The sequence below is a fragment of the Pundamilia nyererei genome, unplaced genomic scaffold (genome assembly GCF_000239375.1).
Source record: "Pundamilia nyererei isolate P.nyererei 1_Seehausen unplaced genomic scaffold, PunNye1.0 scaffold00289, whole genome shotgun sequence".
Classification (NCBI taxonomy): Eukaryota; Metazoa; Chordata; class Actinopteri; order Cichliformes; family Cichlidae; genus Pundamilia; species Pundamilia nyererei.
The window spans coordinates 250,470-268,215 of NW_005187690.1; the positions used below are offsets into that span (position 1 = coordinate 250,470).

General features: G+C 38.6%; 1 protein-coding gene across 1 annotated transcript in view; it reads right to left on the bottom strand.

Annotated features, from left to right (window-relative positions):
- Window positions 1–6,458: 6,458 nt before the first annotated feature.
- The window catches only part of ndufaf6 (NADH:ubiquinone oxidoreductase complex assembly factor 6), a 24,696-nt gene continuing 13,408 nt past the window's right edge, over window positions 6,459–17,746 (bottom strand). The window contains exons 7-9 of the mRNA XM_005750816.2: window positions 16,725–16,826; window positions 12,421–12,477; window positions 6,459–7,480 (exon numbers count right to left, since the gene is read on the bottom strand). Coding sequence (XP_005750873.1) covers window positions 7,352–7,480; window positions 12,421–12,477; window positions 16,725–16,826 — 288 coding nt within the window. The 3' untranslated portion in view covers window positions 6,459–7,351. The remainder of the gene's footprint in view (window positions 7,481–12,420; window positions 12,478–16,724; window positions 16,827–17,746) is intronic.

Genomic DNA, 17,746 nt, shown 5'->3' on the forward strand with positions numbered 1-17,746 from the left:
CCCTCTCGCTGCGACGGTGTGTCCTTCCGGGGTCAGAGGGCGCCTTGTGTGTTGTTGTTGCTGTGCGGTTGGCGCGCTGAGCAGTTAGCTAGCGGCAGTGTTCTTCTGCAGATGTCAATAAACGGCTGTGCTCCCTGGCTAGCTCACGGGAAGCAAGACCAAACGACACCTCCGTCTCCTCGTTGTCTGAGCTCGCCACATTGGTGTCAGAAGTGGGATGATGGTGGCACCCTATGTTCTGACCCGAGTGACTTTTCCCCCGCCGGTCGTGACCGGTCGGGGGAAATTATTTAAATAGTGCCTACATCTGTCTTCACTTAAAGCTGATAAGCCAAACCATGAAGCTATGAGAAAGGGTTGTTGACACTAGCTTAAAAAGAGAGGTGACAATCAGTGAGCAGCAGCATCAGAATCAGAATACTTTATTAATCCCTGAGAAAATTATGTAATTGCCTAAACTAAATGAAATAATACAATATATCACCAAGTTCCAAAATATAGTAAAATATCTTTAATATGTACAAATAGTTATAAATACCCCAGTGTATAACACAAATTAAATATATATGGCTGAAAAGTAGCCATCATGCAGTGAAAAAGCACAGAGTGTTCGTGGAAAATGATAGAGAAGGTCAGAAAGAGCAGCACTGAATCTTTATAGATCTAGAGAAAGCATATAATAGGGTGCTAAGAGGGGAACTATACATGGTAGTGAGACCTTCCTGGAGGCCGAGCTGGAGATGGCAAGATTTTCATTGGGAGTGATCAGAATGGACAAGATTAGAAATGAGGTTACATTTGAGATGGTTTGGACACGAGGAGAGGACGGATAGTCGATATATTGGGGATGTAGAATACGGTGGTTCCAGGCAAGATGAAAAAGAGGAAGACCACAGAGAGGGTTCATGTAGGAATAACTGCAGAGGCTTGGTGTGTCAGAGTAGGATTCTAGGAAAAGGGGGAAATGGAGGCAGCGAATCTCTTTAATATTAATATTTTTCTGCTTTTTGCATCATTAAAATTAGCACTGCAATTAAACACAACATTTGTTGCCTTGTTGCAGCAGTATGTAGGAGGGCTCTCTCTTTTAAAATCCCAACTTATAGGAACGAATGTGGCCTTGGTGTGTGTCAGGGCTCTTGTGGTCTGATTCTCATTGAGGTCTTCAGTCTCATAATGGAAAACACATGTAAATTAGAGCAGCATTTCAGTGACTCTAAAAAGGTTCACAATTATATTGATTGGAATTGTGAACGATGAGGCAGATATGAATTAATTAACGCTTTCTGTTCTCTTAGTGAAAAGTAGGTGCATCTGCTGATGAAAGCAGCGAGCTTCCCTCGGTCATAGTTAGTAATTACTGGTCTTGGTGCTGACAGTGACAGCTTAAGGCAGAAGAGATGAGGCTTAATTATGGACTAACGAGACACGTGTCACGTCAAGGTGAGGGTAGGGTGAACAACCCTGCTCATCAAATCCGTAAAAAACATTATCCAACATGAGACCATTTCGATCTGTCGCTCCTGTAGGATCTACTTGGCACACTTACAGTAAAGGTCATGCATTTATCTGTTTTGGCTTTCAGTAAAAAATCTCTTCAACCTCCTCTCTTATATACTTGCAGAGTAACACATTACATTTCTTTGCTTTTTTTTCCTTTTGAGGAGCTGAATTTTATGCAAATGTGAAATTATAGAAAGCCTAAAAAACTATAGAAAAATTGTCTTCAACCTCTTAGAGCTCTAATTATGTTATATGTTGATGAATGTGAGAGGATGGTCAAGTTAGACTTCAGGTTTTCATTAACTCATTTGAACATCTGAACCCAGGTGAGGTTCTCCTTTTAATCTTGATATAAAATTCTGTCCATGTGTTTCAATAATCCATGAATGTCCATGAGGTAATATATCAGATTTTGCATGAAATTAATTTTAATGGCATCTGAATGGCCTCTTTATGCTTATGAACGGCCTGTCCCTGCTGTCCTACAGCTGACAGTAATCGCACGTTCATAAACAAGTTACACACAAGTCCCGTCTTCTCTATGCCCATCTTCTCAGCCATCAAAACTTAATTTACATAAACAAATCTCCAGATTGTGGTTCAGGTCGTGCTAAACGATGTTTACTGGTCAAAACTTATTTTGTGTGTTCTTTAAGGTAAATTAAATTATATTTGTGTAGCCAGTTCACAGTTCACAACAAAGTCAATTTATTCACTAAGATAAAGACACTACAATATTAGAAAGTGAACTCTTGGAACTTGGTAATGGTTTACACAGACTCTGACCAGTGCACAGCCTTGCATTTTCACCTTTCCACCTGACCCTCTGATTCCAACATGTGTTCTCCAAAGCATACCTCCACCTCTCCAGGCTCTCTTGCACCCACTCCCTACTTACACAGCAGGACGAAGTGTCGTCTGTGACCCTCATAGTCCAAAGAGACTATTACATTGTTAAATACAGAACTCTAAACCAAAATCATCATCTTCCTGTGACCTTCTTTTGTTATGTAAATTATTCTAAAACTGAACTGCATGTGGTTTGCTGTAAATAATTAAATAAGAACTCATTAATTAAAAATATTTCAAGTAGTCTCTAGATGTATGTCTCCGTTCTTACTTACATTTTTGTTATTTTTGTCAGATTTTTAACTGGTCTAATCCAGTGCTTTTGTACATTATAATGACTTTATGTCTTACAACTTGCAAGTTTGATAAATAAATAAATAAATAAACAAACATGACTTTGCCGGTGCTAACATATCTGTAGTCTCTGTGTCAGGTTTGGCATAAAAAGGCCAAGCGTCTGAAACCACACACGTCATAGATGGACCAAATTAACATGCTAATAGCATTCCAAGCATTCAAAATAACTTTCATTTTTATTCATTTTGTGGCACTGTGGGGTCGCTCGATGCCCAGAGGTGAATTTCCCACGTGATTTCTTTTTATCATAAATGCACATCTCATATACAAAATGACACGCAGAGCCACAAAAACAGCATCAGGATTGTGCAAGAAGATTTCAGTATTTAAATCTTTGCATTTGAGCTACGAGCTGTCAGATAATGTACTGTCCAGTGTTTTCTCCTTTTTTAAACAGGCAATGTTTCCTCACCACATAAACTGATTTTATAATCAACCTGTTTCAAACATTTCAACAGGTGCTCAGAGCAACTGCTGTGGAGTCAGAGAGGCTTAAAGGCTTGCTGATATCTGTGGACACGAAGGAAGCAACCAAATCGATCCAGATGGTCTGGGAATTTGTGAAGTTCCTTTAAAAAACACAACGCTGCTTCTTCTGCAATAGTTAATGAAATATTGCAATATGCAGTCCTTGATGTAAAAAGAGCCCATGTAGCCCACATGTTCCTAGAATGGCCATCATAGTCTTTTTTTTTTCAGGTACAAATTGGATTTTTCCGGCCAAGATTTAGCTGAAGCAGTTTTAGCAAGTACAGTAAATTTTAATAAAATATGAAATACAAGAGGCTGCAAACAAATTGCTAGTTTCTTATAATTTTTTTCAGACTTGATTAGCTAAAGGGATGTTCTGCTGTAAATTTTTTTTTATGTTTTTACCCAGATCTGACAAGCAGAATGTGCTCCTCTAAGATTTGGGTTGGGATCACCACCAATGACAAATTCATAACTGAGCGACTTAGCTACATCTTAACTTTTCCAGGTAAACAACAACATTCCTAGGACATCATTGGTTACTTAGAAATTCACTAATCACAGAGCAACTTTGTTCTAGCTGGGGTTGGTGTATGAACCACGTGCAGGATCTTAGAAACAGCAAAATCAGATTTTTTAGGGTATTTTAGTAAGTGAATGACCTCCATCCATCCAACCATTCGCTTCTGCTTATCCTTTCCAGGGTCGTGGGTTGCATCTGAACTTATTGATGTATTTTTGCTTGAGAGAAATAACGAATATTTTTCCAGTAAAACTAAAAAAAAGGAAGTTTAGTAAAAGGTTTTGCCATCGAAATGTAGGTAATGCACCTCCACGTATCTCAGAATTGCAGCATTTATCGAACGACAAGAATAACAGGCAGGTCAGCTCTGTAAGAAATTGCTGAAACTCATTATATTTAAAGGCTCCAGCGGTATTCTATCCCACAGACACAACAGCCATGATGTGGGGGTTGTTTCAGTCTAGAGAAACTTGATTGGTTGCAATTTCCTCGATGTTTTCCAGCCTCAGTGTGAAACTGAGCTGACGTGCTGCAGTTCTTTCTTTTCTCTTCGGGGCTGTTTGGTTTGATAACAGCTGCAGAACATTAGATTTATTTTAGGTGAGACACCTGCTGATACAGTGACTGTAACACACAAAGACAGAGGAACCTGTCTGAGTACACCGATGTATTGTGCCGTAGAAAACTTCAGACTGCTCTCCACAGGGCTGTTCAGAGATAAAATGCTTCGGGTTTGAACTGCCTGCTTCCTACGTATGCATCTTCAGTCTCATTACCTTTTGAGTTTCTGTACTTATATGTGGCTCCATTCTTTGAGAGGCTCCATGGGCCTCCTGAAGCCAGGAACAAAACTATATGAAAGCTTTGAGTCATATTTTCCTCTCCTGCCTCAGCAATTCTGCATTTAAAGGTAGGAAAGCAGCCTAAAATCCCTTGTATCAAACAAATGGGAAGTTTTCGAAATTACTGGCAATGACAAAAATAACAGGATTACAATTCAGACTGTCTCCCAAGAATAATGCATAAAAGTTTTGCAGAATTTGCTACAGTTGCAAAAGTTTTCCCCAGCTTTTCTTGTATTCTTTATAAGGTTGTATTTTTGTAGTTTGTAGTGTACTCAAGACAGTGAGACAACGTGGAAAGCTGTGAACAGACCAGCCGTACAAAGTATCAACAGTACCCAAATGATGGATAAAGACACCTAAGTTAGTGACATATAGCATAATGTGAGAAGACTCACAGTCTACTTACTTTTTGCCGGTAAAAGCAACAGGACTTGTTGGCAGTAAACTTTCATCTAACTTAAAAATGATCAAATAAAAAAAATGACAAAAGGTGAAAGGTCGACGAGTGCTGTGTGAAGTCGGCTTAATGGAGTTTTTCTGCTACAATCTCATCAATTGTGGTCCGATGTGTGTTCGGCTGACAGCTGCTCGGGATTTTATAAGTGACCTATGACCAGAATACTCACTCTGCCCATATGAAACTCTGATGCTTTGACATTACAGCTGCCAAACAACAGCATTAAAACACGGCTCTTTGAGCTAACAAAAGGGTCTAATGTACTATAGGCTGGTATAAGAGTTTAGTGTGTCAAAGGTCCCTTTGCAGCAAGCTGAACTGACACAGTTGCAGAAGAGTGAATGTATTTGTAGGTAAGGTACTGACAATAAGAAACATACAGTTGAAGTCAAAAGTTTTCATATGCTCACATGCTTCATGGACATGAATGTTATGGTAATTTCGGGCTTTTAATGATTTTTGAAGTGTTCTTTTTCCATACTGGAATCATTATAAAACTTGTCTAATCATAAAAACAACAAATTTGAATTACTTCTGATTTTCTCTAATCCACATAGGGTCAAAATTATAGTTTTGATATGTGTTTGCGATCACTGTCTTGGTGGGTGCCCCAACCATATAACTGTTGATTTCATTTGAAGTTGAAGAATTTGGAAGTAGTCTTCCTTCTTCATTATTCCATCCAAGGCAGCAAACAGCACCAGCGCATGATGTTAACTCCACCACTTTAACCTTTGCTATTACTGGGTTTTTTCTGAACATCCTAACCAATTTCTGATCTGAGGGTGACAGTTTGGGTTTACTTCAGAAACCTTGGCAAAGTTGTGACTCATCTGAATAACTTGCACTTGTTTGAACAGATAAACTCTAAATCTGCAGTTGTTTAAAAATGGCTCGAAGAGACCTTCCCAAGTTGGTGAATCTAGTGAGAGCTGTCAAACAGATCCTTTTATGCTGCCAAAGCTTGTGCACCCAAATCTTGTTTTTACTATGTTGTACAATCATTTTGCCCTGGGAAAAGAACAGTTAAAAAAAATTAAAAGCCCCAAATTACCATGACATTCATGTGATGATGAGTCCACAGCTGTCATGTCAAAGAATAAACTAGGACTGTTCTGGAGGGCCACATCAACAAGCTTAACTCAATTTTGCTCATATTATTTTTCTCTCTTCATAAGCCTATTGGTGTGGCCCTCCATAACAGTCCCAGTTTCCTATGTAAGCTCTTGAGAACATTAATTGTCCAACCCTGGTCTGGCAGACTTTTACTGAGAAACATCCACGTGTTAATGTAGTCAAGCAGGCATTACTTAGCTTCAATTCATCAGTTACCCCAAGCTTTATATTGCAAGTTGAAGACCCCAGCTCCTATGAGAAAGCACTCGGCATTTGTAAGAGCAGAAGAGAGAAGAGAATCATAGGGAAACAAGGACAAAAAAAAAAAAAAATTCCATAGTTTCTTTTTATTTATTTTTTTAATGTAACTGTCCCGAGGTCTGTCCCTCAGGCTCCTGTCAATTCCACATACAGTAGAAACCATATCGGTAGCACAGCTCACAACAGAATTAACATGTCTGCTACATGTATTGTGTTCCTGGGGAGGCATAATGTTGGTCACTAATGTTTGAAAAAAAACTGTCTGCAGGTACTCTCAAAGTGTTTTTATTAAATATTCACCTAGAGGTTTGTTTCCAACCCACCTGACTGCTCCGGTTTTATCACCCACTATTTTCTCAGATCTCAGAAGCTAAAGCTTGAAGTCATACCTCAGCGTTTCATGTTTCAGTGAACATGTCCACAACAACAGCACAGTAGCAGCGTCGTATTCATCAAATAGACAACTTGACATAACACTAAAAAGCTACATAGATGTAAAAATTGTATGTGTTACTAAAAATAGACTTTACTGTAGGAAGAGAGTTAATACAAACAACGTACAAGTCCAGCTCGGCAAAGGTAACTTCTAACATCCCACAGGTCTCAACTTGTAAGTTTGTGTTTATTACAGAAACGACGAGTGAAAAAACAACAACAACAACAACAACAACAACAACAACTGACCCAATTTGCAATTAGATTTTTCTGTAAGCCACGAGAAGACATCTGATCAAAGTTTTCATACATTGTGAATAAAACATTACACAAGCATTTTCTGATCAGGATGGCAGGACACCTCCAGTGAACTTGTGGATTAAACAAATATTTCAAAGATATAAGCTGTTGTGGGAACCACAGACTTGGTCTGGTATGGTTTGTGGTTTTTTGGTGGTAGTGGTGAGATAAATCCCCTGCACTTCATTTCCTGCAGCAGTCCTTAAAAAGGCTGAAGGAAGAAGAGAAATGAAGTCAATAAGTCTTCTTCCAGGAGCGGATGTACAGCTGGATTGGGAGAAGGGGATTTCTGTTCTGTAGACTCTTGTGGAAAACATCAAAATCCACCCTCCTCACTCTGTGAAGATAGTCCTCCAACACCACCTGAAGCACACATCACAGGAGAGTTTGGTTTCGGCTTCAACAGGTTTGACCTAACAAGCTCCCGTGTAAACACCGACTCATCCTCCTACAGGTATTGTTCATATGGATATGACTCAGACCTTCATAACATGGTTTAGTTGTTGGTTAGGGTACTTGAACAAGTTTTTAACTGCAATTGCAGTAGAAATAAGTAAACACATACACCACTGGCCATGTCTTTTTTTTGCCCCTCCATATCCTGTGAGTCACTGAGCAAAATGGAGGCGAGTCAGAAACCTGAAACTAGCCAGAAATTGACTATGGCCACAGATGTACACTACTGAGTCTTAAAAATGCTATTTTTATGGTTTTATATTTGGGTATAGAGGACAAAATTGCAGCTTGACTAAAGTAGGAAAACAAACAAAATGTCACCAAATGATTTGAAAACCATCTGCATGACTACATCAGATAAGAGCATTTTAGCTCTCTTAGAAATCTGAGTGATCAATGTCATAAAGAACTTTGCATTCATATTGCTATGGCATTTGTCCTCAGCTCTAAAAAGGTACCCTCTCAACTGTAAGGTTTAAATAAACTACTCATGTGTTAATATAAAAGAACCTAAGCGGCGGTTGTGCGTTTCATGTCCCTCAGGCTTCACTAGGACTACTCTGTTTTTACCCTGCTGTTTCACATGACTCATCCGAGCCTGCCGTTCATTTAAATCAAATCGTCGGCGCGGTGAGAAACGTGAGTGTCTGTGCCGGCTTTCTTGTGCGGGCAAGAACACTGAGCTGGAAAAGTATCAAGCACATGCATATGGACAAATAATACAAGTCCACCGCAGCATGAACATCATAATCTACACTCAGGAGAGCAGAGTGATTTTTGCTGCAAACTGCAGAGTTGGAGAGCTTTTCGGCTTTTCTGCTGTAGTAGATGCAGGTCAGTACATCAGCATCATTATCATCTGAAATCATTGTTTTACAATCAGAAAACAGCTTCTGCATGCAGGTATAAACAGTCAGCTTAAAACAGCGTATTCCTTTTAGGAACCACTTGTGAGATAAAAGCAGTGCTGCATTTTTAGCTACTGGGAAGTATTGACTAACCCTTCGGTGAATTACATCACTTCAGTGTTGTAGAGCAAAAATTTCCAGGTACTCACACTTTAGTAATGCTGTTAATAAAATTTTAGAAACATTTTTCTTTTTTTTTTAAATTCAGCTTTAGTCATATAATGATGCAATTTCATCTCCAAAGAGATGAGCTGCAGTTTGCTTACACAGCACTTAATGCAAGTTCTTTACATTTTCATCTGAATACATCTACTCTGAAAACACAAGATACATCCTGAGTTGGCAGATATTTGATGATGTATTGTTCAGATTTTACACAGGTAGCAGCAACATAATGACATCAATAATTAAAAACAGGTGTTGATTCCATAAGTTGTTAGTTTTTTGTAGGCAACAGTCTAACATATTTGGAGGACAAAGCAGATTGCTTTGATTAATCATATTGTGCTTCATTCTCATGGTACCAAACACGTATTACTTTAAATTCAGTACGCTAGAGTACTAGTGCATCTCAACTAACTCGACTGTGAAAATTTTTTTTTTTTTTAATAATTTATGTCAAAAAGGTAAACTTTTACATCTTCTATATCCACAAAAAGTGAAACACCTCAAGCTTTTAAAAAAAATTGGTTGAGGCTCCTTTATCACAAATTACTGCAGTGATGAGTCATGGAGGTGTTCAACTTAAGTTATTATTGATCTGTTACTGAAGCCCAGCTTGACTTGACGATATCAGTTTCAGCTGTTTCTCATCTTTCTTAAATGTTCTATTGGATTGATGTCAGGAGAGTTGGCTGGAACACTGAAGCACAGTAATCGCATGCTTAGCAAACCCTTTGGTAGTATTTTGGACTTTTCTGCTGGAAAAGGACTTTGCATCCTCATAAAGCTTTTCAGCAGATGAAAGCATGAAGTGGTCTAGAATCTCCTGGTAGATGGCTACTTTGGACCATTGAGCACGAGTCCAGTAGTTCTTCTCCTTAGCCCAGGTATGACACGTCTGTCTTCTCTCATTCAGGAGTGGGCCGATAATAGGAATGTGACAGTTGTGGCTTCTTTCCTGAAGCATGGTGGCCCTTGATGCACCGACACCAGCCTCAGTCCATTTCTTGTAAAGCTGGTATTGACTTTTCTTGACAATCCTCTCAAGGATGAAGTGATCCATGTTGCTTGTGCACCCTTCCCTGTGTTTCTGACAAAGTTTTACTTTCCAGTCGATTTTCCATTACCTTGCTTTCATACAGCACTTGAGAAGCCAGCCTTTCCAGAACTTTCTGTGACTTACCCTCGTTGTGAAAGATGCTGATGATTGTCATCTGGACAACTGTCAGGTCAGTGTCATCCCTGTGATTGTGGTTGTGTGTATTCGCACTGTTTAAATAGTTCTAACAAAAAGGCTTGAAGTTTTCACTTTACATGTCATAAATATAGAATTTGACAGTTTACTTTTTAAATTAAAATGAACTTTTTCAAGCTATTCATTTTTTTGGAGATAGACTACAAATAACAAGGATCAAAACCCTTCTTCACCTCTTTGAAAACACACACAGCAAAGGACTCAACACATAAACACATAACACTTAAAAAAAAAACAACAAAAACAAAAAAGCAGGCAGCTTAATCACAGTCTTTCTTGTGGACACTCAACTTTGACTACAACGTCTATCTGCGTCATGAGAAAAACACTTTGTTGCATACTTGTCTGTTCTAAAAGTGAATTTCTAAACTACCATCTGTGATTAAAACCTTGCGGGACTTGAATCATTGGAATATTTGAATCACGCCGAATCTGTGATTCAAACATTGACCTCAAATTTTATCTATCAACTTCTGTGTCAAACTGATCCAGCTTTCATGCTGAAGATCACTGCTGGAGATAAGAGCTGCCTGTGTAGCTACAAGTCACTGTCCAAATAGTGTTTTGATGAAGAGTCCAGTGCCCAAGTCCAGAGGCAACAAATAAGGTCAGCAGGGCAACGATGAGCATGCTCATGTTTTTGTTTTTAACATTGTGTGCCATCAATTTTCCTCCTCGCTCAAACTGCAAATGATGAGTAACATCCTGAGGCATCTTGAGAAAGGACATTCAGCTAAAATGACCTAAACTGAGTTTTTTGGCCATAAGCAATGATTGCTCACTACCAGGCCCAGTGGCCAGATGTAACCCCCATTTGTTGTTTTCCCCAAATGACAGCCAATCTGAAGGGTTGTTTTCACTCTTTCTTGTATATGGTATACAATGATCAGGCATAACATTAGAACCACCTGCTTAATACTATGTTAGTTCCCCTTCTGCTGCCAAAACATAGCCCTGACCCGGTGAGGCATGGACTCCTCTTCACCCCTGAAGGTGTGCTGTGGTATCTGGCATTTGTTTGTCCATTATATCCCAGAGATGCTCGATTGGATTGAGATTTGGGGATCTAGGAGACCAAGTCCTAACACCTGAAACTCATAGTTGTGCTGGATGCATTATCCTGCTGACAGAGGCCAAAGCCATCAGGGAATACAGTTTCTATGAAAGGGTTGGTGCTTTCAGTGAAGGATGGGGGGTCAGCATGGGCACCCTGACAAATCCTTACACTTACCCATATATTCCTGCTTCTAACACATAAATGTTCAGGACAAAAAGTTCACTTGAAAGAGATGATCAGTGTCATTCACTTCACCTGTCAGTAGTCATAATGTTGTACCTGCAAATCTGGTTTAACTGTGCAGTCACAGTTAAAATCAAGTTTTCTCAAACTCATCTTTGGGCACGGCAGCTCATTGGCACAGTGGGTTTACCATTTATGTGGTTTCTTCTCCCACTGAATAATATGTTTTCTTAATCGCCACGTTTTCTAATGTAGCGTTACATAAAAGTTAACAGATCTTAAAAATATGCAAATTTTAAAAAGTTTAGGCTTTTCCCAAATTAAAAGTTGAGCTTCCAGAGATATCGCATGTAACAGCTGGAAAACTAAAGAGAGACATATCTTTGTGCCCTAATTTTAAATGTTTTCATCTTTAAGCAGAACGCCACCGTGCTTTTTAAAAAATAAATAAATAAATTCTCGCAACTTACATCATGGCTGCACAGAATAATCAGTTCTGTGATCTATCGCCTCTCTGCGGATCCTCGTTTGTCAAAAGGCTTAAACTGCGATTGCTTCTTACAAACAATGACTTGCATTCATTTTTAGTTAATAAGCAAGACTTCTAAACATTTTTAAACCTCCATATGTGATCTGTCCTAAAGACAGAAAAGTGGGAAATCAACTGGGAAATATAACGTAATCCAATGCAGAAGCTCAACTAAATACAACTTTATGTCCATAATTGAGGTCATGGTGCTGGAGGTGTTGGAGGTGCACTGACTGAACTGCACTGAACACTGCTGTTAATATTCTGGATACTGGACACCTCATTAATATCCAAGAGAGGTGATGTGGATTTCCAATTTCATTATTTTATTTTAGCCCCCCAAAATAAATCTTACAGATATAGAGCCGTAATTTTCAAGCCTAAAGGAATGTTTGAAAAGTCAATTTAACTCTTGATAAGAAGTGATGAGGATAATATGTTTGGGTGCAACAGAAGCCTGAAAAATCGCTTTGCCTTGGCCTCAGTGGAAGTCTGTTTTTCTGGTAGTCTGAACAAAAAGAGGAATCCACTAGAATAAATTGATGGGCTCAGTTCTTAAAAGCTTTTCATGGCAGGTTAATTAAAGCTCTGAGTCACTTTAAGACATTTTTTTTGGCATATTTGACATTCAGATGAATTTTTCTCCAAAATAAATATAGAGCGATTTTATACGAAGCAGTTCAGAAGGCATACAGAGGAATGTCAGCATCAAATTGTCAAAGAATAAAACCATGACCACATTATTTGACTTACAGTGGGGAGGAAGGCTGGAGTGGCAGCTGCTGGAACATTGTGGCTAAAGGATTGTGCCTGAAGGAGAGAGCACAATAAACAGAAATTAAATGGAAAGAAAAAAAAATTATCTACACTCACCCACACCAAATATTTTAAAACGCGCCCACACCGGCCTTTTAGGGTTGCTTTTCTAAAGACCGTTCACCCACACAGAAACAACAGGAAACGGTTACATCTCATGTTTGTCTGCCGTCACACAGCACATACCTGAAGCTGTGGGACGGACTGGTTACAGTGAAGAACTCAGGTCTTTTTTTGTTCTCTCATGGACACAACTTACACATTTTTGTGCTTCTCTTGTTATACAAAGGAGCAAGTGAACATATTGACACACTGGCAGCTCATAAACTACACTTGCTGCACTGAGACGTCAATCAAAACACTTTTTTATGAGCTAGACTTCTGCGATTTTCGCCCTGGTTATTGGCTTCTCTTTAATTTTCAAAAATAAATCCGACATATTCGATTTAGATGAATGAAGTTTGTGGTATACTACACAGTAACCAAGAATGACAGTAGAGACTCTTACAATGAGCAAAGATGAAACATGTATGCATTATTTTGGTGGTAATTTGTTTTTCATGGTTTCTTGGGAGAGTGGCTTGTCAGCTCAGACACCATATCGATGGTATGCAGTGTATCTTTTAAAAATTTGATCGGGACAAGTGGAAGTCAAAAGCGATGGTGACTAGTTCTATCTTATGCTTTGACGTGTCATCAATGTTCTTGCAGAGCAGCATGACTCCTACTGGGCTGAATACTTTTTCCACACTTAATCAAATCTCCCTGAATTTCAAATCAATTTGTAAGTAGTTTGGTTAGACTTATTGCTCCATCTTGGGCTACCCAATTTTCATGCAGTTGATTCTTAACAGTAACAATAAGCAGATAAGCAACACTGGCTAACTTAAAAGCTGCAGGTCAAGCTTAAAAACATCTTAATACAGAAAAGCACCTGACACTTAGATCCAGCAAGGCTTAGAATACGGTGATGAAGTGTGAGACCTTACTAGCCAACTTACTTGTAACTCAAAGAAATAGTAATATGAAAATACAGAACACCATAACAAATGCACAGCATGTTTAAACCCAACCATTTTTTCAATTATTCCTAAATGTTAATTTTGAGATTATATAAAAATATTGACTTGTAAAGAGAATAGTTTGTTTTTTATCCTTTTAATGAATTAATTTTTGATTCAAGTTTGGTCTTATATTTAATTTAAAGTGTCATTAAAGAGATTTTAAAACCAAAAAACAATGTAGTTGTTCATCTGGCTCACAGTAAGTGTTCCTATCACTGGTGTTGCTACACAAGTACTGCAAATAAGAACTAAGACCCATTGAGAAGTCAGTCTTGAAAAGAAACACATCAAGGACGGATTAATCTTGTTTCAATGACCAACAGTCTAGGAAGAGTACCACTTCTTTTAAACCTAGAAAGGAGTCTGTAGAAAAGACAAATGTGACTTTAAGCACACTGTGAATAAAAAAAACAAACAAACAAACAAACAAACAAACATTAGAAGTCATGTAGAAAAACTGACTTTATGATAATTAAATGTAACATTTTGTCTGAATTAAAATTTCCAGTTTTAATCATTTTAAATATGCATTTATCTTAATTATAATTAAAATAAATGACATAATTATTGACATAATGCTTTCCCTAGCCACTTACCATCAAAAATGAATGCGTAACCCTAACTTATTGTAGTCCTGACACTAAAACCACATTTTGACTCTTAAAAATGCCTTCAAAATGGGGGCATTTGATCCCCACAAACATATGTAAACATACCACACACACAAAGAGGTCATTACTTGCATAATTTGTGTAAACTGGCTCTTTAATGGCTATAGCCACAATAGGAAAATAAATAACATTACATCTATTCATGGCAGAGAAATCATTTACATTTTATTGTTTACACTTTAATATCACACGTCCTTTAACTGTTGGCGACACTCCTAACTGGTATAAAAAAGGCTCAAATTAAAACAAGTAACTGCTGATGAATGTTTGGGAAGCCACTTAATGAAAAAGCCTCCTAAAGTACAAAAATCAATGAGGCATGTAAGTGGAGGTTAATAAATCTCCCAACTAATTAGCTCCCAACTAATTAGAGCTACATTAGTTAGACAATACTCAAACTGAAGACATTTCCAGGGCATTTTCAATGTGCAAGATGCACATCACAGCATGTCAAAGCATTATGTGTCACTGGTGTTCATTTACATTATAGCACAGCTTTTTGTTCATGCCGTTTTGAGTGGATTAAGAGGTGTTCAAGAGTGTTATAAAACACAGTAATGCGGAGGAGAATTTTACTTCATCTCGTCTCTGAAACGAGTCAACAGGTGCTGCAGAGGCATTATGCAAAAATATATGTTGTGAGCTTGGCCAGCCTCGATGTGATGCTGCTGCTGAATTCAAGGCCGTTGTCGAAATCCTGAGTGTGTTAACAGATCAGCCTGGTTATGTTCTATACTGTAGAAATACCGCACTGAAAGACGAGTGTCTCCCACTAACAGGTTTACAAAGCCTGATTATTTCCCCTGAGCACCACTATTATCCAAAGTAAGCTTACATTTGCACTGGGTGAACACAAACATGTAGTTTATAAGAATGCAATCCAGCAAACATATTCATGTGCAGTGCTGACTGAACATATGAAAAAAATATCCATCTCTCTTTTTAACTGTAACTCAATTGAACTGTACTTTGATGTCGATTTGTCACCTGAAAATATTCAGTACTCATTAGGGCAACATACTGGACAACACTGACAAATTAGAGGAAGAGCAACACAATGGCAGAGGTAAAGACCAACAAATTTTATGTTGTTTTTGTTTGAAGTTAAACACAGTTTGGAGTTCAAAGGGCCGACATAACCGTGCATATGTTGTGTGGAATTTGTTTGTAAAAGATCCAAATGTTTTTAGTATGCAACTTAAAATACACTTTGTAACTGCGGAATATTAGAATATTTCTAAAAGCTACTGTGGTCAGCTGTTTTAAGCCCCCGTCACACACGGTTACAGACCCACGGACATTTAATGGGTTGCTAGGGGAAAAAAGTGTAATTTTATATACATGAATGTATATAAAATATACACTCATGGTTCCAGTTACTATATGAAATTGGTCGCAAACTGATATATGCCGATCACATTGCTGTAGTTGCCTGTATTCTGCAGGGAAGATGCTAACTCGTGTGCAAATTAGCATCTTCCCTTAGCATCTTGCATGCAAACAACTGCCAACTACTTGCTAACTGGTACTGAAACTGTGTTGCCTTTACTACTGCAATAGTTATGTATTAAAAAGCGCAACTTTTATTTTGAAAGGAGATATTCTCCATTTCCCGACTGCTTCGAACTTACTCGGGTTTCACTACTGCTTTCTCCATAGTTGGAAAATGTTTGCAGACAAGTTGGTGTCTTTCATGCAAACTATCAGCAACCTACTAGCAATCAAAGCATTCACGAGGTTGTTTTTGGTTTAAAGCCCTCTTTGTGACTGATTTCACCTGCAGCAACTACCTACCGACCTGTCAGGAAATACACATTTTTCTAGTCACCAGAGATTCCCAGGGGGTCACTGACCTCTTTTTAGGCCTATGTATCTAAAGAGGAGGAAAAAACAGGAGGAAATTAGGCCTCCTGTTTTTGTTTATTTTCGTGAACAGTTCCTGAAATTAACAATAAGTGCCAATGAGCTTTAAGCAAAAGCAAGGCAGTCACAGAGTGGCTGGATGATGAGAAATATTCAAATTCTGTTGTTCAAGCTTCCCCTATGGTACCATATTCTCAAATGAGCAACAACTAGCCCTCAAACTCCCACTCAGACTTCAAAAACCACACAAGGGTGCTTACTCATCTAATGTGCTCTCTTGCTCTCCTTCCTTACCTCTCAGGAGAAAATGAAAAAAGGTCATTTGCTATGCACTTTATGTTGTTTCATACACTTGCAGGCTTGTTGCACTTGTTTCAAATGGGATATGGTGTTGAGTGTTGAGTTAATTATTCTCAAAGCTTTTCTTTGATCTGTTGTCCCTTACTTTGGACAAAAGCCTGCACCAACTGAGTACATGTCGATGCATATGTAAATCCCAGAAGCCAAGTTTCATAAACTAGTGAATCATATATAAAAGTAGCACTAAAAAGAACATGTTTTTGCCATGTGAAACATCTATACAGGAATATGCCATGTGCATGTGCATGCAATGTAGACCTTATTGTGCAGGTGAAGTACATACATGTTGCAGGTGCACGTGAGCCTGACTGGCGATGTCATACACAACATCCCGAATGTTCTGCTCCCGGCTGCCCCGGATGAAATCCTCCTGAGAAGCTCCGTGCTGGAGAGACACACAATAACAAAAAACGGTGATGTTTGTGCATTCAGTTCACAGCTGTTCTTTCAATTTAACAACAAAAACTATCTCTGCAGTTCAGCTGTATCCATTTTAGCTCCACTTCCCACACGAGCCGAGTCTTCTCTTTAATATGCTGAAAAAGGTTTAAAAGCACCGAGTTGGCTCCTGGAGCTCTGGCAATGAAATGTGACATTGTGCTATGGGGGCATACCACCCCCACACTTGAATACTAAAAAATAAATAAATACACACACTGCAGCAGTGTTTACATTACAGGTTGTTTTTTTTTAACTTGTCAATATATAAAAGAGCTCTGCTTTGCCTCTAGTAGCCCCTAGACTTCTGCTGAACTGCAAAGGATGTTAATTTTATGTTTGGTTCCAGGTGCCTTGCCTCAGTGCGTAGTCGGCTCCCATACAGCACCAACAGTGTGCAACATTAGCGCCTCATCATTTTAAAGTTTCAAAGAGTCCAAAACCCATGCGTGACCATCTTTTTATATATAGTCTATGGTCACGTGCAAACATGGACAGGATACTGAGTGCAGGCCATTTAATGACCATAGCTGTCTTTAAGAGCAGAGGTTCTGTGGATGTTATACGGAAAGCATTTTGTTGCTCCTTGATATTCTTATATTGGAGCCTTAAGTAGCAAGAAAACTGTATTAAATGACATTTTCGTATAAATAAGTAGTTACCCTGTTAAAAACCATGGCAATTTCCGTGTTAGCACCATGTTATTACTGTGGAAAATTTTTGCACGATATAATAGTTTTTTGTTGAGAACCAGCTCCGCCTGACAGAGGTCTCTTCCTGTTAAAAGGGGATTCGTCATTCCCACCATTTACCAAGCGCTTGCTCACAGAGGGGGTGCGATTATTTTTAACATGGAAGTTAAAGCAA